The 23028-nt window shown below is 40.3% G+C and overlaps 1 protein-coding gene across 1 annotated transcript in view; it reads left to right on the top strand.

The window, feature by feature from the left end:
- Window positions 1-354: 354 nt before the first annotated feature.
- VEGFC (vascular endothelial growth factor C) overlaps window positions 355-23028 on the top strand; it is a 187202-nt gene continuing 164528 nt past the window's right edge. Inside the window, exon 1 of the mRNA XM_045019471.1 lies at window positions 355-435. Within this exon, the coding sequence (XP_044875406.1) occupies window positions 355-435 (81 nt within the window). The remainder of the gene's footprint in view (window positions 436-23028) is intronic.

Here is a 23028-nt window from a genome sequence, read left to right as displayed (position 1 = left end):
AAAGGGGAATTGAAGTCTGCCAGAATATACTGATGCATCACCAATATGAGAGAACTTTTTAACTTAATTAATAATTGGAGATATACCTATCTCCTAGAACTGGAAGGGACCTTGCAAAGGCATTGAGTCCAGCCCCCTGCTTTCACTAGCAGGACCGAATACTGATTTTTGCCCCAGATCCCTAAGTGGCCCCCTCAAGGATTGAGCTCACAACCCTGGGTTTAAGTGGTTAATGCTCAAACCACTGAGCTATCCCCTCCCTAATTTATGTTAGCTGCCTGCTTATAAGCAGTTTTGATAACTTATTCATCTTTCTTTAGCTCACCTGATTAGCTTAAATCAGAGATACTGGATATGAGATGCCTAAGACAGAAAAAGAAAGGTAACCTCTCCCACCCCCATTCACCATCCCAGTATGAGATTGCTCAAGATAGGGTAAGTCTGCCTTGTGGCTTTTTTGAGAGAAAAGTTGGGTGAGGTAATATCTTTTATTTGACCAACTTCTGTTGGCAAGAGAGAGAGAAGCTTTCAAGCTACTTAGAGCTCTTCTTCCAGTCTGGGAAAGGTACTAAAAGTTTTTTAGGTAGCTTTGGGGGCTGGCCTGAGGTTCCTCAATGTGCTCTGTGTTGTGTACCAGCTTGTATTCACCTCAGACCAGACCCACTCAGACAAACAACCAGGAACAAAGTTTTATTCTGTAAGGATATATAGAACAGGATTACAGTCCAGTGGTCTCCTCTCTGCTTGCCTCTACCTTCCCGGCTTCAGTGTTAACATTTCTTGGGATACAAGATACTATGGGGACACAAATGGGAAAAAAACAGGGACATAAATGTAGGTCATAAAGTAAACATCAGGTGACTGGAGGACTTCAAGCACAGAGCCCCCAGCAATGCACACTGCTCCTCAAAAGAATCTAAGAAATCAGTGGACACTACCCAGAGGAACTCTGCCTGGAGACATGATCTGAGAAGGGAACAGAAATAGGCCACACGGTTGTAGAGAACCCCCCCCCACACACACACACACCCTGTTCAGCTTTCTCCTCCGGGTATGATGGATGGCCATCTTGACCAGCACCCAGGAGGAGGTTGACAAGGAGGTCTCGTGACTTTGTGGCCACAGATGAGGTGTGCATGATTCAGCAGGTGCAGACAAAAGTGAAGACAGAATCTTACTGAGAGGTTCTGGAGGTGCTAGAAGAGGGGATGCAACCTGACACACCCTACGTAGATGTGCACCAGGGTCTCCCTCTTGCCTCAGAAGGGACAGGTGTCGGGAGAGTTTGTGAACTGTACCAGGTACATGCCCATGCTCAGGGCTCCATGAAGGAGCAGCCAGCTTATAGCCCAGACTGGCCTATTGGAGTTCCTTGCCCTCTTTGGGTGTCAGCATGTCCTGCCACTTGGTGTCAGGGTGGGACATGAGCAAGAGGAACTGAGTGGTGTGAAGCACAAGTGCATACAGGTGTTTTCTGGGCATGGTTTGGAGGTGGACTGGCTGGATATTGTGCAACTGTTTTAGCTTGCATGTCAGAGGTGGGTAGGGGTGAAATGTGCCAGGGAGCACTTTCCTGCAGGACTTGCTCAAGGAAAGCTTCTCCCAACATGCAACAGCTTGTAGTTCCCACTGCTGCTGCTGAAGCATACTGGACCTTGGGTTACACAATGAACATTTGGGAAGAGCTTCTCTGAGAATTTTCTCATGGAACCTACTGTCTAGATACTTTTCTTTTGCAGTATGTTGTGACAAAGATAATTGTCTGGTGTTAGTTAGCATTTCCAAATATCAGTTCCCACTCATGGAAAACAGAATGTACCACAGCACTGGATGTGGGAGGGGAAGATGATTTACCAATGGAAAGCTTGATGGAAAAATATTAAAATAGCCTAGATTTGATACACAAATTACTGATAAACTAAATATGTTGAGATGCTTCTTCAGTATTTTAGTATAGTATCCATAGCAGCTCTTTCTTGCATTTAAAAATATTTTCAAATTTGTGATGTAGCATAAAATTCAACTAGGCAAAATCACTGAAAGCCAGACTATGTCAACAAGTCTTCTCTTTTATGTTTTCATGTTTTCTTGTGTGGGAGAAGAGAACCAGAATGGGAAGATAAGAGACAAAATAATTCAGCCCCTCAATTAAAGAGAGACATTCCTCAGTGAACTGCATAGGATACTGAATCAATTCAGCCAAGGGGGACTGCTTCTGAACTTGGCTTTTAGCGTATTTGTGCCTTTTCTGTAACTTCCTCTCAGAGGCTGGCTTGCCTTTTGAGGCAAGCTGGGATCAGCATTGACCATGACTTAGGAGCTATCCCTCAACCTCACTAACCTGGCAACACGAGGACTATTTAATGACCCCAGCTAGCTGCAATGGGGCTTAATTAGAAAGACTGGCCCCTGACGTGATGGTGAAGCAGGGAAAGCACTACTTATGTAGTAGTAGGATTTTATGTTTAAAAAGAACTGGGAACTCAGAGGGAGGAAACTTAGTGAAAAATAGCACAGTACTTCTAAAAATAGAAGTAAAGGGAAAATAAAATAAAGCCTGCCAGAATGTACTGAGATGGCTTCTTCATCCATTCTTAGGTCACAAAGGGTAGCTTAAATCAGAGATACTAACATAGGAGAAGAACTAAACAAAAAGGGGAGTTCTCCTCTGAAGAGCCTGGAAAGTCAGGCTGAGTCATCCACAGAGAGCAGGATAGGGACCTATGCGGGGAGCCCTGAGTTAGGGCGTACAAAAAGCAGGGAGGTCCTCAGAGGTAAACTGTTAGAGTTCCTGGTGAAAGGGTTGAATTCTGTGGGAGAAGAAGTGGTTCAAGAGAATCTCTGCAGGGCCAAGAAACAGGATTTGAGTTGAGGGAGAGAAAGACAGAACTATTATAAGTTAGGACATTGTGTGTGAACTTTAAGATAGGCATTTAGTTATCCTTGTAGGGGAAGGGGAACTATTATGTGACTTGACTGAGCCACAGAAGACCTAGCGAGGAAGTTGAAAGAAGATGCTAGCTGGGACAGCTGACCATGGGGCCATCTAAGTGATCACAGCAGTAGGGGTGTGCAAGAGGCGAAGTCCCCTGTAATTCTGGATTCAGGTATTAGGAGGGTTCCCATGAGGTAAGGACACACTTACATTCCCTTTAAGTTGGCCTTCCAGATGTCCATTTCATCTTTTCCTTTGATTCATTATTTTACTAAATATTCTAGCACTTTTAGACCTCAAGCAGGTGTAGGCTCCATTGTGTTAATATTTGGGGGGGGTAGGAGGAGTGATCCTTATCTGTACTTCAAACAAGATATAAAAACATGGGTGTTCAATAAAAATCCCTCACAAAGGACTAAATTCTGAGTGGCTTTGAGCCAGTGATTAAAGCAATCAAATTGTACAAATTGCACCAGAGATATTGCAACCACAAAAAGTAGTAGATTTGCAGTTCTGCTTGTCTGTAGCTCTGACTCATAAGGATAACCATGAGAATTGGGACATGTTGCACATCAGGTACCTGCTGCACATGGTGACTTCCTCTAGTCTCTTATACCCCATCCTAAACTTACCATGACATCTTTGCTAATTCTAAGCTGAAATATGTCTTAGGCACAATAGGTGTGGCTCACTGAATAGAAAGACTCCAACTGATTTTGATGGGCATTAGATCACTGACGCAATAGCAACTAGAAACACATAGGACATTTTGCACAAGACTAGAAACAGGAGGGGAGGGATAGCTCACTGGTTTGAGCATTGGCCTGCTAAACCCAGCATTGTGAGTTCAGTCCTTGAGGGGGCAATTTGGGGATTGATCCTGCTTTGAGGTAGGAGTTGGACTAGATGACCTCCTGAGGTCCCTTCTAACCCTGATATTCTATCTGTTAATGCAGTACAAGTGATAACAAAAATGGCAAATAGAATGCTGGGATATATTAGTGGAAGGAGTAAACTATAAAACAAAGAAGGTGATTGTCATATGCTGGGATCAGTCCAGACAAATGAGGGGTTGTGTTACCACCTGCCTGGTAACCTTGGGTGCCTCACAATGCTTTGCTGTTGTAGCTCCCAATGTGAGCTGCAAATAAGAGAAAAACACACCTAAAACTTAAACAAGTTTTGGTTTACTGCTTTGTTTAAAATGGCCTTTCTCACCCACAGTCTTCCAGCAATATACTGATTGACCCTTTCCTTGGTAAGGATCCCCCCCAGCAGCCCAACAGTGCTGGTGCCTTTGTCTCCTTAGGTGAAAGAGAGAGAATTTGGGGTTCTCTACCCCTCTTTTTATAGTCCAGGGAACCTGTGCAGTAGATTCTTGTGGGTTTATTCAGGCAGTGAAGAAAACCACATAGGGTCTGGTGGTAAAGGAGGCTCCAGGCTCTTTCTCCTCACCTGTGTTTGCTGAAATGCAAATTTGCTTTGTCTTCTGCCATTTCCTCCCCCACTGTCTGGAGGACCCTGTTTACTACTTATATGTATATTAAGGTAAAAAACACATTCCTTTTTTTAGGCTAGACCTGTTTGACAACTTTGCCTAGATAAGGCTGTATGGTTTTGAATATGTGCTAATACCATTGTACAGGGAGATTGCATAACTTTACATATAATGTTGCTACATGCATTTCTCCATGATATTATTGACCAGTGAGTCATTAGTTTTCAAATGATACCACACAAAGCATATCTTGTACAAAGATTATTACAATGATGTGTAAGGTGTGAATACCAGGGTGCATTCAGTCACAATGGTATATTTATTTTATAAGACCTTCTTAAAGCTTATCTGGAATACTGCACACAGCACACAGCACCAGTCACTGTACCAAAGCAAGGAGGATATTTTGGATAGGAGCACAGAGCAAGAAAGAGTTTAAAAATCTGTTTTATAAGGAAAAGTTAAGGGATCTCCCTTGATGGTGGGCGGGGGAAGTACTCTTTGAAGTGATATAGTAGAGGCTTTTAAAGTTGTTAAACTGGTTTGAAGATAATGAAAGGGACACTTTTTACACTAGCATGTATTGAGATAAAAAAAATTAGTGACCATAATTTAGAAAGGCCCAATCTTGAAGTCCTGATTCAGTTTTATTTAGTGCTTACTCACTGATTTTGGAATTTTGCTAGAATAAGGGTACTCTATCGGCTACCTTTAAGCAAAAATCCCCTTTGAAACGAATGACATCTGCCAAAAAAAACTCTGTGTAAAGATTTCAGAATTTGACCCAATACTAAGAATGAATAAGGAAACTCTAGAAAATGTTCTTTATTCTAAAAGTGACAAACAGATTAAATTAACATGGGAATGCAATTGAAGCATTGTTTGTACATGAATTCAAAGAACAATTAAACTTATTTTTGGAAAAGGGCATTGTAGTGTGTGATGGAAAAAGCAGACTAGTTTGGACAAAAATATATTTTTATAAGAATGTGTCTGAGTTGCTGTGTGTTAGAGAGTATGCGTACCGTTGAAAGCTGTGGCAGGACAGAGAGGCCTAGAACTAGGAAGAAACTCAGCAGTAAAACAGAGATAGGGAAGGGATAATTTTATGGATAATACTGTTTTCCTTATTCTAATATAGGTCCTTGTTCAGTCTTAGAATAAAGTCTTCCTGTGATATTTTACCAGTATTACATGATAGATGGCATTATCTTGTTTTTAAATTTTCTTATGTGCTTATCTTGACTATGTAAAACTGAATAAATGAAGCAGAATCATGTAAGTAAAATTATGCAGAATGCAACAAAATCTCATTTACCTTAAGAAACACACTTTTGTATTACTGATAAATAAGACATCTAATTTTGCTATATCTATGTAGTTGTCTTTTCTAGCATGTTGCCAGTGAGCCCAATGTAATATGTATTTAATGAAAAGTCAGGCTTGGAGACTGAATATAATTCGAAAGTAAGAAACCTAAAAGTGTGAGAACTTATTTTACTCTGAAAATGCCACAAACAAAAGCTGGTGTTAAAAATCAAGAAATTGCATCTGAAAATATTATTCTAACCTTGTGTCTTTTCCCCTTTTATGCCACAAACTTGCGTGTTACTCGTTGATGGTCCATGCTGCTGAATGCTTGTTAATTTTTGGCTTCAAATATTTACTTCAGATCAAAAAATTATTATAATTTCTACACATATACATACACAGAAATATTTATATTGACTGTTCAACTGTTAAAGACTGTAGTTGAAGATTAACAGATTTTATATGAAATCAGAGGGAGTTTTGTTAGCTAAAACCCTGCAGCTACATGCTATACTATTTTCAAAGGGCATTACAAATGCCATTAAACATTTTCACAAATCCTTCCTGTTTTACTTAGGCTTGTGCCTTTGTATTCATCAAATATTTCTATCCGCTTATTGGATCTGTTTGAAATCAGGGCTAAGCAGCAAATTATAGGTCAGTGTTTAATAACTGAGTTTAGATAATACAAACCAAAAAAGTACCAGGCACCGAAGACATGAAATGTCAAAGGACTCATTTAAGATGCTTGTGCAAATTACCTTATGATCTTCTGTGATCATTAACAGATTTAGAAAGATTACATAAAATGGGATTTTCCTCTCTGTTGCTGGAATTCCAGTATATCTGCTCATTGTCGGTTTGGGAAAGGAAAAGTTTATTCAAGGCCTTTAAAATAATTTTTGCATACCTCTATGCCTGATACAGAATGAAAAGATTAAGTTTTCTAAAAGGAAAATAAAAACATGTTTCTCACACTGTTGTAATGTTAAGATACTAACATGCAACATATATAATTATGATAGGCTCCTGAAAGTACTGATGCTAAACTTTGGGTGAGTAAGTGGAAGTAGTAGGGCAAATAGGTACCTAACTCTATATTGCTTTCCCATTGAAGAGGCCTGGTCTTGTGGTTAAAGTACAAGAGGTTCTAAGTTTTATTCCTGGGTTTGCTATATATTTTCTGTGTGAAGGTAAGTCTGTGTACCTCAGTTTCCCATCTACAAAAGGCAAGTACTAATCTTTCCCTACCTCACAACCAGGGTCAAATTCAGCCATTATGAGGTGATATGGAATATTAGCACCTCTCAAAGCTGCTGTGGGTTTTTTTTTTCCCTCAAAAAACCTCAGTTTTCATTTATAAGACTCTAGCTGTCATGGTTGTCAAGAAAACATCACAAATATGAACTGATGCAAAGATGTCCACATGAGTCTGCAGAAAGCCAGTTCAGAGGATTATGTGCTCAGCTATCCCATTCACCCTGGGAAGGGGTTTACTCAGATGTACAGTGATGGATAATTTAAATGTCAAGATTGATAAATCATTCCTTATGTAAGAAAGGAGAGGGACGTTCACTGATGTGCCCAACTTACTGTGAGTAACATTTCACTTCAAGGGGGTGAGGTTTGGAAGACATTTCTTCCTCTTCCCCCACCCCCCATCTAGAGGATGCCTTGCTCAGGATGGCTAGGGGTATGTCTACACTGCAATTGGGTAAGCACACACAGACATACCCAAGCTAGCGTTGATTGAGCTAGCTCACTGAAAATAGTGTAGCTATAGCGACACAGGCTAGCCACCCAAGTATGTAGCTAGGGTCCTGGAAGAGATTGTATTTAGGTAGCTAGCCTGTGCTACTGCTTGAGCCATTGCGGCTACAATGCTATTTTTTAGAGAGCTAGCGCAATCAAAATTGGCTTGGGTGTCCCATCCCATGCTACAAACACGCTTCCTGACTGCTGCATAGACATACACTAGCAGATCTCATGAAGGGGATCCAAATTCAAGGAGCCCAGTTAGCGCACACATTTTAACTTTTGATCTACTGAGCATGGCATCTCATTGTGATTATTTACGTGAGTGGAGCTTGGAAGTATTCCATCACCCCTTTTGCTCCAATTTGACCCCTACTCACAATGCTTCTGTAAGGCTTGATTTGTAAAGCACTTAGGCCCTGATCCAGCAAAGCAGTTATGCATATGCCTAGCTGTACGCACCTGCAACTTCAGTGCGGCTACACAGATACTCAAAGTTAATCACCCATCTGAGCACTTTGATTAACTGGGGCTGTACTGATTCTCAAATGGAAGGTGCTCTAAAAATGTAATGTATTATATATATTATTATATACAAAGTATTATTTATTTTATTTGTATGACTTTTTGCATATATTTAAACAAGTATTTCCTTTTTATATTCATGACATTACTCTTCCTAGGAATAGCTACTAAGAATATTATCAACCTTTATGTCAAGTTTTCATCAGATATATCGTGTGAGAATTTCTGTATGTTACAAGATTTATCACTACTACCACACACACATATATAAAAAAGGATTACTTTCATTGAGCATTAGGAGAATAATTATAATTCTCTGATTAATCAGATGCATGTTTGATGGACTTTCCAAACAAATGGAAAGTCTCTTTTCAATAGAGAAGGCAAGGAATCCTTCACCTGACAGGAATTCTCAGATAACAAACTTAGGTTTTTTGATAACCATAGAGAAGCAAGCATGTACATTTTTTGTAAGTATTTATGCACATACCTTTAATTGCTTTGAGTCTTATAAGGTATTGCTCAGAGAGATCTCAGAAGAATTTCATCTGCTTAATGGTGGTAATTTAAGATAAAACCCGCATTTACTTGTACCCATTTAACTCCACTGAACCCCCACTGAATCCTACTCTTCTATCTTCATTTCTTCACTGAAGTCAAAGTGGCAAGTAGTATAAATGAGGGCAAAATATGGCCTTTCTTGACTTACTGTAAACTACTGGAAGAACTGGAGATTCAGGCATGGTCTCCAGTCAGTACCTCATGTTAGATTTGTGTAGAGACAAAGTGACACTTGAGGAGAGAGTTTGAAAATATACCTCAAACTTGCAAAACTCCTTATTTAATCCTATAAACAATAAAATAAATCAGATTTAAACTTGTTCGTAGTTTTGGCTGAAGTCTTCATCTTTTGTTTATCTTAAAACCTAAAAAGGAGGGGCGTTTTATACAATGAAGCATTACATTCTTTATTATTAATTGAAATAAATAACAAACAAACTGAGTCTTAAAAGGCATAATAGGATAGCAGGAGTGTCAAGTTAAAGCCAATTGAAATCTGGTGGATTTCGGTCAGTCTAATTACAAATTTCCAAATATTTTCTTCATTAATCTCTTTCAACAATTCAAAGTATTTATAGTTTTTAAAAGCAATGTTTGGTCTGTTTTACCTCTTCTTGATGATCACCAATGGTCTGAAATTTTCATGCAATACATTGCTACCTTTTAAAATAATGAATGAGCTGCCTAAGGATACCAAAATTTGTACCTCTGTGATGGCAGTAAGCAGCTGTGGGAAGAAGACGACAAATGAGTGGTAATGTCTAAAAGGGGAAGGCTGATCAAGAGTAGCGGGGGAAAGAGGGGGGAGGAAGCGACAGTGAAGATTCACTGAGTCATATGACTGACCTATTTATGTATCTAACATGGTTCTTTATCCTCTTCCTTGATCTGTCTTCCGTGTTTGACAATCTCACCTTTTATACTTTTTCTTTTGTCTTGACACCTCTTGCTCTGCATTTTCATGTTTCTCCTCCTGCCGTGCTGATATCTCCTCCAATATCTGTTTTAAATGGGCCTCATCTTCCTCTCTCCATATGTGTGTAAGGCCTTGTCTACATGAGAGTTTTATACCAGTTTAAGCTAAGGTGTGAATTTAAACCAATATCATTTATTGGTATAATTCCCCTTTTTGGTTTGTTAGGATGCTGTGGAAGGGGTATAAACTAAGCCAAAAATAGCCACTCTTATTCTGGAATAAAAGTTTCTACCTGGGGAATTATACGGGTATCACTATCTGAGTTTATCAATATAATTATACCAGTATAATTGGTAAAATATTTCCAGGTAGATAAGCCCTTCATTTCCCTGAGAATTTTCTTCTTGATTCCCCACCACTATCCTTCTCTCTCTCTCTCTCTCTCTCATATTAATCTTAGAGGAGATTAAGAAAGAGGGAGGAGAAGAATGAATGTTTGTAGAATTTTGTTGTAAAGAAGTTGGCAATATCCTGGACAAAGAGGAATGCCATGGAGGAGAAGGGGGCTAGGAAGATGGCTGATCAGGGTGTTTAAGGTAAAGAAAGGTCAAGGGCATTGGATTGGACGAAAGTTTTAGTTATAACTTTTATGTTGATAATTCCAGAATCTACCTGTCTGCCCCTGACATCCATTTGTTCATTCAGTCTTGCATCACTAATGCTTTTCTGATATTTCTTCTCAATTGTCTAGGCGCCATCTCAAATTTAACTCCTCCAAAATTTCATTTCTGCTAATCCCACTTAATATGTCTTTTCTTTTTCCCACTTCTCTGTCTCTTTTTGGCAATTCCACTACCTTCCTGTCCTTCTGACCCATACGCTCCCAGACATGTACGGTGAACTTCTGGGCTTATTGAAGTGAATGGCAAAACTGCTGCTGACGTCAATAAAGCCAGGATTTCACCTACAATTTTGACTCTTCTCTCCATTTACCCTGATTGTGTCTTATAGCGTGTTCTGGTTTAAATATCTCAAAAATTTACCCTTTTTTATTGTCTTCACTGCTAAAATCCTTGTCCACTCCCAGCTCATCTCCTGACTCTCTCAAATCTTGTCTCCCTGCCTCCCAATTATCCCCATTCTAATATGTCTAAATAATTTTCTTTTCCCATCTCTCACCCTTCTTCTGGACACCTTTTTGTCCCTTTTCTCTCATTGTTAGTAGCCCATAGACCCAGTGGTGGATTAATGATTTTGCCACCCCTAGGCCCTGAAATAATTGCCGCCCATGGCCCCATATTAACTTATTAAACATCAATATTTTCAATATCAACACCAATATTTTCACTTTTTACTTCACTGCTACTTTCAACTATTTTTTCTGTCTCACTGTCGGCACTAACTGATACAACAAAGGAATCTATTTTGCACATTTTTGCTATCATTTCATTTTCCCTTCCTTTCTTTTGTATAGCCTTTTTTTTTTAACTGGGAACTGCTTAATTTCTTCCTTCCGGTCATATTATTAACATTTAGGATTCTTGTGAGTATGTTTTCTAAATGGCTTCGCACCGTCATTGGTGGTTTCAATACATGCTATGATTGGTAGAATCGCGGTGTCACTGATGTCACGATTGCAAAAATGCTGCTATTATAAATTTGCCACCCTAGGCCAAGGCCTTGTCAGCCTAGGTGATAATACGCTGCTGCATAGACCCTCTTGCTCCTCACTAGTTGTCCTATGATTATGTTTGTCTTTATTTAAATTAGACTATAAATTGTTCTATGTTCTCTAAATCTGTGTATATGGTGCTATCAAAATGGTTCATAATAATAATTGAGATGTTTGGAGAAATAATAAAGGAGACTATATAATTTATTGCAAACATCCATGTTAAATATTACTGTAACATCTGGAGATGATAAATGATAATGGTTTATATATCAGATTATAATAGCTGGAGTAAAATGAAGAAATTTAGGAGAGCATTTTTTGATGAACATGCAAACTTCTAGATGGCATTTAAAGTCACTGCTATCTTCTTCTAAGCTGTTTAGTAAATAACACTTGTAAAATTCTTCAGAACACAGTGGGGATAAAAAATAAAGCAGACCTAGCAGAGTGAAATTCTAACCCACTTTTATTTCATTCAGTGGTTCTCTTGCTTCAGCATCAGGCTTCACAGACCTTTAATTGTGACTATAGAGCTGGAATAAAAAACCTCCAAAAAACACAGAACTCTGCTAAAATGAAAATCACTTAATACTAAGTGACAGATGCAGGACTGACAGGCTGCCCCTTTTCATCCAGCAAGTAATATTTGTTAAAGTTGAAATACAGAGAGCTGCAATGGTTGAATAAAATTTTAATGATGCCTTGAGCTAGTTAAGTGCTGGCATTAAGAGGAGTTTCATTAGGTGAAGTTATAGACAAATAACACTTGGAACCGTTTCTTCTCATCACAAATTAAATACAGTAGTTGTAAAGTCACTACTCAGGCATTATTTAAAAGGTTTAAGTAGACTTCCCAGGAAGGCTCATTTCCATCCAAATAAAATCCAGCAATGGATAACTCCACCCTATTTGTAATGCCTGGTGGGACACTTAAAGCTTCTGTTGTTTATGAAGTAGTCCAGTGTAAGTAATTTGCCGGGTAAGAGATCTATAGCTTGTAGGTCAAAGGTCTTGATAGCCTGTGACCCAGAAACAAGAAATGTTCAGTCTTTTTGTGTACATAAAGTTTGGCCACTTCAAATCCTTTTGAATAATCATTTGAGTGCCTGTGCCATGCCCCAGCAGCTTTGTGTGAATCTTCTTCAACTCAATAATTGTTTAAAAAAATATTTTTAAAAATAGCCTCTATCAGAGATAGTTAGGCTGTCCAGAGTTCCTTATGTGGATCATAAATATCCCATTCACCTTACCAATCAAGCTCTAAGAGGTGAAAAATATACTTAATTAATTATTCAGTGGGTTAGGTTATCATGTAAACAGTACTCAAATCCATGCTGACTTCACTGGCAGTATTTATCTTGAAAACTTTAATGTCCTAAAAAGCATGATGGTTACAATGAGATTCACAGACTATTTCTTGATTTCAGAAGATCTCTTCCTACCTTATGCAGTAGAAATATTTATATATATATATTACTAAAGAACAGAAAACTGGTTTGGTTAATTCAGTTACCTCTTGCAGGAAAGGACTTTGCCAACTCTGCCGTTTATCACTTCACTGCAGCTGCTTGGACAGGCAGCAAAGGATACCAGTACAAAAACATGCCAGTATTTTGAGCACACGCCTCAACATTGTGTCCTGCATGGTGCTGAGTAACTTCTAAGCACCAGTTTAATTCCAACTGGCTGTAATTAAAGCTTGCTCAACATCTTGCAGCACCTTGCAGGACTGGGCCCTTTGTTGTTTAGGTGGATTCTTTGCCTTGCTTCAGATGTCATTCTACATATCTCTATTGGTCAGAACCTATGACTAGTTTAAGCATTATTATGGTGCTAAGGAGTTCTTCAGTGTCATGTATACTGACTCCATCCAGGGCCAAGCAATTCTGAGGATGATGATGTGAATGTGTGTAAGGATCCCATGTCATCAGCTGGTTCTATACAGTTGCTAAAGATAGGGACTATCATAAGTGGCTAGTATAGAGAAGCAGAGCATGGCCCTAATGGGAACAACTCGTAAATTATTTTGCTGAAATGGCTAATTTTGAGTTGCTGAAAGATCATCTTCTCCCTCTGCTGCCTCACCAGCCTCCTGGAATGGGGGAAATGTTTGGCTGAACAGCAACTCCTCTAATATAGTTGTTATCTAGGATTGTTCCCTTTGGACTGCTCAGCCCATTCAGTTTTCCTATCTATCACTCAGGTGGTAGTGATCCAGCCTTCTCTTTGGGTTCTTAAAGGAAACTCTGTCTGACCCTATATGCATGCTGAAGATGCAGGTGTGACCGGTTAGACCCTTTGTCTGGGATGCCACCTGATTTCACTGGGATTTCACTTACCCTGCCTTCTCCACTAGCCTGGGCTCCCTTTCCCAGTTTTGCTGAATTAGGCTCTCCAGCCTCTGGCAGCACACACACACAGGTAGGGACGCACCAGCTGTTGAATCACACAGAGTCTGCAAACAGCTCTCTATGAGAAGACTCAGCAAGGAAACCACCCAGCACTCAAGTGCAGATCCCCTCTGGAAAGTACACCCAAAATAATATTGTCTTGTTCTGTAGAGAAATCTATACAATGTAAGCTCATAAATTTGCCCCCTCCCTCAATGTGGAGGAAGATATGCACAACGTCTTGCCCACCCAGGTAAAAATTGCACAAACTAGGTTTAATAATAAATGAAAACAAGTTTATTAACTATAAAAGGCAGATTTTAAGTGATTATAAGGAATAGCAAACAGAACAAAGCAGATTAGCAAGCAAATAAAACAAAACATGCATTCTAAGCTTCTCAAGAGACTGATTTCAAGAAATAATTTTTCATCCTAAATGTTGTTTTAGGCAAGTTGCAGAGTTTCTGTAGCTTAGAGTTCCAGTTATTTCTCTTTACAGATTAGACTCCTGTCTTAGTCTGGACTCAACCCTTGCCTTTCCCTCAGCTCAATTCCTTTGTCTCCTCAGGTACTTTCAACGGTCTTTCTTCTTGGGCAGGAAGGCAATGGAGAAGAGTCCAGTTTGCCTTACTCCCCAGCCTTAAATAAGATTTACATAAGGGGGGGAATCTTTTGTTTCCCATTCTTGTCCTCCCCCTCCTTTTAGTGGAAAATTACTAGGCCATGGCTACACTTCCAGCTGTAGAGCGCTTTGGGTTAAACCAGCCTTCAGAGAGCACACTATGGAAAGCACTCCTGTCTGTTCACACTGACAGCTGCAAGCACATTGGCGTGGCCACACTTGTGGCATTTGCAGCGGCATTGGGAGCGGTGCAGTAAGGGCAGCTATCCCAGCATTCAAGTGGCTGCAATGTGCTTTCCAAATGAGGGGGATGGTGTGGAGTGTGTTGTTTGTATGTGGGGGGAGAGAGAGAGTGGAGTTTTGGAGTGCGGAGAGTGTGTCAGCATGCTATCTTGTAAGATCCCCATCCCCCCGCCTCTCTGTCTCTCACTCACTCAGTAAACGTTTGCTTTGCCCCATTGCAAATAAGCAGGCGCTGTCTGAAATGGAGCTCTGAAAAGGCACTTCTGCATTCCTCAGCCAATTTCACAACAAAGAGAAGAGAGGCCACTTGACTTAAGGAGATTATGGGACGTTTCCAGAGGTCAGTCAGAACGCTGTAACTTAACTCCCCTTTTACACTGGCCCTGGGGCATCTCAGCCAATACGCAACAGCCGTTATCCCTCTCATGGAGGTAGAGTACTGGGAGCGCCAGGGAGTCAGAGCACTCTACGTGCCTTGCCAGTGTGGACGGGGAGTAAGGTAGAGCGCTCTGGGAGGCTTTATTGAGGTATAAAGTGCCAGTGTAGCCAAGTCCTAGAAGTCCAAGATGGTGTTTAATACCAGATGACAGGACCCCCTGACCTAGTAGTGTAGCAGCTACATCCCAAGATGCCTCTCAGGAAGGAGAGAGATTAGTATCTTCAAAGTCTTATTGTTTCTTCCTAATGGCACATCAAGGCTAATGGCCTGTTGTTCGGTGGGTGTCTCCCAAATACACACACAGTTGTAATTGTTACATAGTCAATATGCCTCACTTTAGATACAGAAATGATACATGCATACAATTTGTATAATCACATTCAGTAAATTATAACCTTTCCAATGATACCTTACAAAACCCATCTTGCATAAAATATATCTGTTATGCCATATCCATATCATAAGCATATTTCCATAAAGATTATGGGCTGTAACGTCACAGCAGGTAGGGCAAGAAAGTGGCCCTGTGGCATCACAGCACTCACAAAAGTCATTCTATGTTGTCTTTGATGGAGACATTGTAGGTAACATCACATCTATGTTACTCTATGGAAATCACATACAAATCCACTTAAGTGCTTTAAAATTATTTAGATTATTTCTTTTAAAGTTTACTAAAGGTGTCTTGTAGTCTAACTCTGCCTGTAATGTAGGATCTTTCTCTTCTCCACCTGTTACCTTGTCCCTCATTTGACTGCTGGTGAGAGGGAAACAAGAGAAAGAAGAGTCAAGGCCCAAGAAGAAAAAGTTGTGTGGATTTTGTTGTTTTGCTCTAGCTACTAAAACCATTGTTTTCTACAGTTTAGTTTTTATCCTCAGTGTAAAACACAAAACCACAATAGGATCTCAGTGACTATAAGGTCCTGTCAGTTCTTCCTTTTAAGAGAGCAAGTAATTTTGAATGTAATGAATAATTTACATCTAGACATAATGTCTTAATCCTTAGCTGACACTCCAGTTACCCCCATAATCTTTTACAATAAGATTCTTTTTGTTATGAATTTCATTTAACCAGAGTATCTTTATTATTATTTGTTGTTATTAGGGCTGTCAAGTGATATTAAAAAACTAATCACGATTAATTGTGCTGTTAAACAATAATAGAATACCATTTATTTAAATATTTTGGTAGTTTCCTACATTTTCAAATATAGTGATTTCAATTACAACACTGTATACAAAGTGTACAGTGCTCACTTTATATTTATTTTTATTACAAATATTTGCACTGTAAAAAACAAAAGAAATAGTATTTTTCAGTTCACCTAATACAAGTACTGTAGTGCTATCTTTATCATGAAAGTTGAACTTACAAATGTAGAATTATGTACAAAAAAACCCTGAGTTCAAAAATAAAACAATGTAAAACTTTACAGCCTACAAGTCCAATCAGTCCTACTTCTTGTTCAGCCAATCGCTCAGACAAACAAGTTTGTTTACATTTGCAGAAGATAATGCTGCCTGCTTCTTATTTACAATGTCACCTGAAAGTGAGAACAGGCATTTGCATGGCACTGTTATAGCTGGCGTCGTGAGTTATTTACATGCCAGATGTGCTAAAGATTCATATGTCCCTTCATGCTTCAACCAGCATTCTAAAGGACATGCATCCATGCTGATGATGGGTTCTGCTTGATAACGATCCAAAGCAGTGCGGTCCGACACATGTTCATTTTCATCATCTAAGTCAGATGCCATCAGCAGAAGGTTGATTTTCTTTTTTGGTGCTTTGGATTCTGTAGTTTCCGCATCAGAGTGTTGCTCTTTTAAGACTTCTGAAAGCATGCTCCACAATTCATCCCTCTCAGATTTTGGAAGGCACTCCAGATTCTTAAATCTTGGGTTGACTGCTGTAGCTATCTTTAGAAATCTCACATTGGTATCTTCTTTGCATTTTGTCAAATTTGCAGTGAAAGTGTTCTTAAAACGAACATGTGCTGGGTCATTATCCGAGACTGCTATAACGTGAAATATATGTCAGAATGCAGGTAAAACAGAGCAGGAGACATACAATTCTCCCCCAAGGAGTTCAGATACAAATTTAATTAACACTCTTTTTTAACAAGTGTCATCAGCATGGAAGCACGTCCTATGGAACAATGGCCAAAGCATGAAGAGGCATACGAATCTTTAGCGCATCTGGCACATAAATATCTTGTGATTCCAGCTGCAACAGTGCCATGTGAATGCACGTTCTCACTTTCAGGTGACATTGTAATTAAGAAGTGGGCAGCATTGTCTCTCATAAATGTAAACAAACTTGTTTCCCTTAGTGATTGGCTGAACAAGAAGTAGGACTGAGTGGACTTATGGGCACTAAAGTTTTACATTGTTTTGTTTTTGAGTGCAGTTATGTAACAAAAAAACTACATTTGTAAGTTGCACTTTCATGATAAATAGATTGCACTACAGTACTTGTATGAGGTGATTTGAAAATATTATTTCTTTTGTTTATCATGTTTACAATGCAATTATTTGTAATAAAAAATAACATAAAGCGAGTGCTGTACACTTTGTATTCTGTGTTGTAATTAAAATTGATATATTTGAAAATGTAGAAAAACATCTAAAAATATTGAATAAATTTCAGTTGGTATTCTATTGTTTAACATTGTGAGTAATCGTGATTGGTTTTTTTAGTTAATCGCATGAGTTAACTGCAATTAATCGACAGCCCTAGTTATTATATAAGGTCCCAATCCTACAAAGATGTGCATGTGCTTAGGCTCACTGAATTCAGTGGAACTACTCAGAGTGCATACATTCTTGCACAACCAGGGCCTAAAGTTGTTTATAGTGCCAGAGGTATGCATAGTGCTTTACGAAAACAAGATGTCACTGTTCCTTCCCCCAAAGATTTTCGTATCTAAACTAGACAAAGAAAAGGATAACAACCAACAAAAGTAGTTGGAGGGAAAGGTCAGGCAAGGATTACAAGTAGTATTTTTTATGTGACTTATGTTGTGTACACAACTTATTAATTCATACTCATTGCTATTTTTTTAAATGGCTACAATGATATCAGTTTCATATCCTTAATTTAAAAACGTATGTATTCTATGCGGAGCTGTGTAGCAGGGCAGTCGCCCCACTCCGGCTCAGGAAGGGTTAAAAGCCAGCTCTTGGAGAGGGCTGGGGCAGAACCAACAAGAAAAGGCTGGGAGGCAGCCAATCAGGGCCAGGTTGGGCCCTATAAAAGAGCTGCCAGGCCAGACATCAGGCAGTCTCTCTCTAGATTTGGAGAGAGAAGGAGCTAGCTGCCTGGGAGCACAGGGTACCTTGAGCAGAGCAGTGCTGGGGAAGGGCAAGAGCAAGAGGAGCTGGGGAGCTCCAGCTTGGCAACTCCCCAGGCTGAGGCCTTGTTAAAGGCCAGGGGAGGTACCCAGGCTGCAGGGAAAGGCAGCAGGTCCAACCCCCTTGCCAATGATGAGTGGCCATTACAGACTGCAGTTTGCCCCAGTAAGAGGGGGCTAGATGATGACTGGCAGTAGCCACTGAGGCAAGGTGGGCATAGAGGGAGGGGGTTCCCCTGGAAGGGGAGATCCAGAGTGTGGAGGTACTGCTGCAGGACAGAACACCAAGGTAAGGGGCACTGGGGTCCAGGAGGGACCTGGGGGCCCGAGGTAGGAGAGACACTGGCCAGTAGGAGATGCTCTGAGACCGGAAAGAGCTAATTCCTGGACTGACCAGCAGGACGCGCCGTGCCAGTGAGTCGGCGGTCTGCTACAGGCTGGTAGTACTGCCTGACACTTCCCATTATGAGATCCCACTTTCAGTTGTTCATAGCTCTGCCATACTTTAACCATTTGGATTGAAATTTTCCATAGCGGCAGTGTGCCGCATGCCAGTTGATTTTTTTCAGGGCGGATTTCAGCCAAAATGGTCTGGTCATTTCTGAGAACAAGACCCAGTGACCCCTTAGTGCCAACTGACGGGGGGCATGAGGAGGTCTTAGGGGATTACAGGGATCCCCCGAGGTTGATGTCTGCATAATCGTGCATAGGGTGGTATGGGAGGTCTCTACCAAAAGCCAGTAACACACTGGTCATCATAGTACTTGTGAAATATATGTACGGGTAATATTTAAGGAGTTATTTATCTATATTGGAAATTATGTTCTTAAAGCCTTGAAGTTAAAAGTAGGTCACCAGGAAGCGACAGGCTTTCGACAGATTCTGTTCAGTCTGGGATTAGAAGATGCTTATCTGTATCTGATCAGGTGTGTATTGTGCATTGTATATATCACAATCAAAGCCTGTCAGCATGAGAAAGCTAGCCAGATGCTGATTAAAATATTGCAAGGTCCATGAGAGAGGAAGGCCATGGGGAAGGGAAGCTGAGGGTGGCCTGTTTAGGAACAAGAACCAAGGACTGTCCTGATACATCTAAGAGTACCAAGATACATCCTTCTCCACTTCTTGACATATTGAACTGGTGAATTATAGGGGCAGCTCTTATTATCTATTTAATTAGCTACCATTTGTAATGGTCACTTCAGAAGGCATGTTAGGCCCTGACCCTGCATTGTAGCTCAAAGCTTGATCCCTGAAGCTGTGCAAAGTCTCATGGGTGTCAAACCAGCAGCATTTAAAATGTGCTTTGACTACTTGTATGATGAACTGCTCAAAAAAGAGAAGAGGCCACAGAGCCAGAGTGGGAAGCCACAACTGACATCTCAATAACTAATTCAGCCAAAGGTCTTATCTGACACATGCAGACTGTCTAGCATGAACACAGTCTTAAAGTAAATTCAATTTACTGAAATGATTCAGCAGTGCATGCTGCTAATAAGACAAAGCTTGTAAGTATGATTGTGTTCAAGTCTATTAAAGCGGTGTTAAAACCACTATGGCTGTTTGCTGTCTCCAGTATCCTTTTCTTTGCATTCGAAAGCATACTGCTGTGTACCGTGAGTGTGGTGGTGAGGGAAGAGGAGGATGTAGGGCTTGTGGTGGGATGTTAACCCCCACGCTAGCCTGGAAAGAGTTAACATGGCTCAGCAGGGGTTAAGTAACCCGATAAGCTACACCTGAAGGAAGGTTAGGCTTGATAGGTAAGCACTGATGGAGGATGGAGTCCAGTTGGGCTGGAGCAGGAAGGGCTGGTATATGACCAGGAAGTGAGGGCAGAAGGGGGCTGCTGCATGGAAGCCTGCAGTCATTTTCTAGGCTGAGAGAGGGAAAGGGGAAAACCCAGGGGGCAAGTAGTAGTCCTGCGATCCTAGCCCTGAAGAAAGAGCTTATCCAGAGGTGTGGTGGAGCAGAAGTCTGATAAAGATGGAGTAGGAAAAGGCTCTGTGAAATGGCAGCAAAGTTTGGGACACTGCAGATTGTTGCTGATTCGAGGGTCCCTGAGCTGGAACCCAGGGTAGTGGGTGAACTGAAGGACTGTTAGGAACAATACACTGTCAGACGGTCCAGTATGACTTTGATATTCTGGAAGGGGGAAACTATAGTGAACTGGCCCTAGAGGAAGAGGAAGCACTGCAACTCTCTGGAGAATGAGAGGGGCTGCAGCATGAACAAGACAGAAGGGGGTGTCAGACCAGACAGTGCTGTTCCCCAGATGCAGCCCCAAGGAGGTACCCCAGCACTGAGTAGAGAACAGCTTGACAGGCCTCCAGCCCCTTATGAGAATATTCTTTATTTCAGTAGCCATGCATAAAACAATATTACAAACACACATTCGTATTGTGCAAACATTCCACTTAACCTGGATACATAAATGTCATTTTAATAGATTAATAAATTTTAAGGCCAGCAGGGACCATTAGACCATCTAGACTGATCTCCCATTTAACATGGACCATAGAATTTCATCCAGATATTGAGCCCAATGAATAGTGTTTTGACTAAAGCATGTTTTCCAAAAAGACATCAGGAGATGGAGAATCCACCACATCTCTATATAGTTTGTTCCTATGGTTAATTACCCTCACTGTTGTTGTTGTTGTTTTTTAAAGTGACTTGTTTCTAATTTGTCTGTCTTCAGCTTCCAGCCATTGGTTCGTGTTGTGCCTTTTTCTGGTTTTCAAATTCATTGTGGAGCTCTCTCCAACTAGTGATATAAATGCCTGGAGTAACATTTACACCAGACATGCAGCAAAACTGAAGTCCCTATCCCGCATCAGGCTCTGCTAGTGCAGCCTTCCTGTTTCATGTTAAGATCCCCTGAAGTCAATACTGTATATTGGACAGCTCAAAATGAAAGGAGGAAATGTTGCCAGAACTGGCAGTCGCAACTGACATCACAATAACAAATGTAACTGAATGTCTTATCTGACACATGCAGGCCTTCACTTATGAACTTAAACTTCCAGATAAGATCATCAGTTGAATAAGTTATTTAGATGTCAGTTGTGGTTGCCTCCCCTGGCAACACTTCCTCAGACATGCTGAAGGTCACGTCATCTCTTTTTACCCTAGCATCTCTAGCAGGTGAATGCATGTCACTGTGCACATCACAAAGCAGAATGCTTTCAGTCCAGTCAGGAAGTGTAGGGAAAAAGGAACTGTAAGCCACATTGGCTCTCACAGCACTAGTAGCGTTAGTTCTCTAAAGGCTTTTGAACGCAATTAAATTTATGAGCCTTGTCTCATGAGTGGAATTGGGTGTTGAATTATGTCCCAGGTCCCTCTAGATCACCAGAAGATTATGTTAATCATAGAAGGTCTGCATGAATCAGATAAGGCTGTCAACTGAATGAGTCACTGGGATGTCAGTTGTGGCTCAAAGCACCTCTTAGGTACTGCTGGTCTGGCGATCTACCAAAGAACAATTCTTACAGCAGTCGCAGTCAGTCAGGTGTCTAACTTTTATCCTTAAGAATTCATTTGAAAATCTGCTCTGATTACACAACTGCCCTGTTGAGTTCTGAAGTCTCAGTGGCAGATGTGACCTGAAACATCTGTGAGTTTACACTGGAATTGTAGACTTGCCACACACTTTGGATGCAGCAGGAGTATGTATCAAATGCATGGGTTTTGGTGGTGTTTTTTGTTGGTTTGTTTTTGGGTGTAGGGTGGCGGAGAATGGTTTTATTGGAAAGCAATTCCATGCCACAATTAATAGAGAACCTTTTTATATCCTTTTTATTTCCGGTACAGTACTGAAAACTGATCAGATGGAACTTTATTTAAGCTCACTAAGTCATTCAAACACCTAGACTGCAATTCTGGAGTCATGTTATCAGCGGGTGTTTGGGCAGTATCCAAGAGTATCAAGTATTTTAAATTTAGGCCATCTCTGCCTCCCACCATCATTAAGATGTATAACAGTCTAATATTATTTCTGATGATTTTTCCCTAACATCCACATTGTAAAATCATTGTTTTCTTTGTAATGCTTTTTGAACCATGTACTTCATATATGATAAGCCATTCTGAGGTTGGTTAATTCACTGCATCATTTATTCAGAATAAGGAATAGCAGGAGTAGCAGGAGTGTGAAATCTAATTAGACATAGTATGTAATCTTACAAAACCAAAGTTAATTTCCTCCTCCCCGACAAATACAAATTTAGGGATCTAATTCACAAAACATATATTCTCCATCTCAAAGTGAAGTGGACACTTTTTTTAAAACTTATTTCAGGATTAGTTGCATATTACCATTTTTTATTATTCAAATAGTCCTAAAATTACTAGGGTCAAGTTCCATGATTTCTGTTTTGTTCCTCAGACGTGTATAAGGTAAGAATCAGAAACAGCCCAAAATTAAAGGTTTCTTTAGTTCCTTTTGCTGCTTGACTTGTGTTCTTCCTGCCTTCTCCCCCTCAAAAATAGCAGAAATCAATTAATGCAATTCTACCAAAAATTAATGATTTATTAACACATTTTCCAGGACAGTATTTTTAGTGGTAATGAAACAGTGTCTGAAATTCCAGCATTGAATTTTCAGATGCTATAAACCTCCTTTCCTGCAGACTCATAGTTACGGGCTCCACTTCTGCTTCCCCGCTCCTCTCCCCCCCAAAAAGCAGCCAGGAAATAGGGCATGAACAGTAAGAAGATAATTGATTTCTTACTCTTGCTACACCATAGAACCTCAAGAGACTTCAGTGCTCCAAAGATAAGGAATTCTTGCCATTCCCCTGCCC

This window comes from Mauremys mutica, chromosome 5 (assembly GCF_020497125.1).
Source record: "Mauremys mutica isolate MM-2020 ecotype Southern chromosome 5, ASM2049712v1, whole genome shotgun sequence".
Classification (NCBI taxonomy): Eukaryota; Metazoa; Chordata; order Testudines; family Geoemydidae; genus Mauremys; species Mauremys mutica.
The sequence above is the reverse complement of the archived record's forward strand: the minus strand, read 5'-3'. Positions and strand labels throughout refer to the sequence as shown.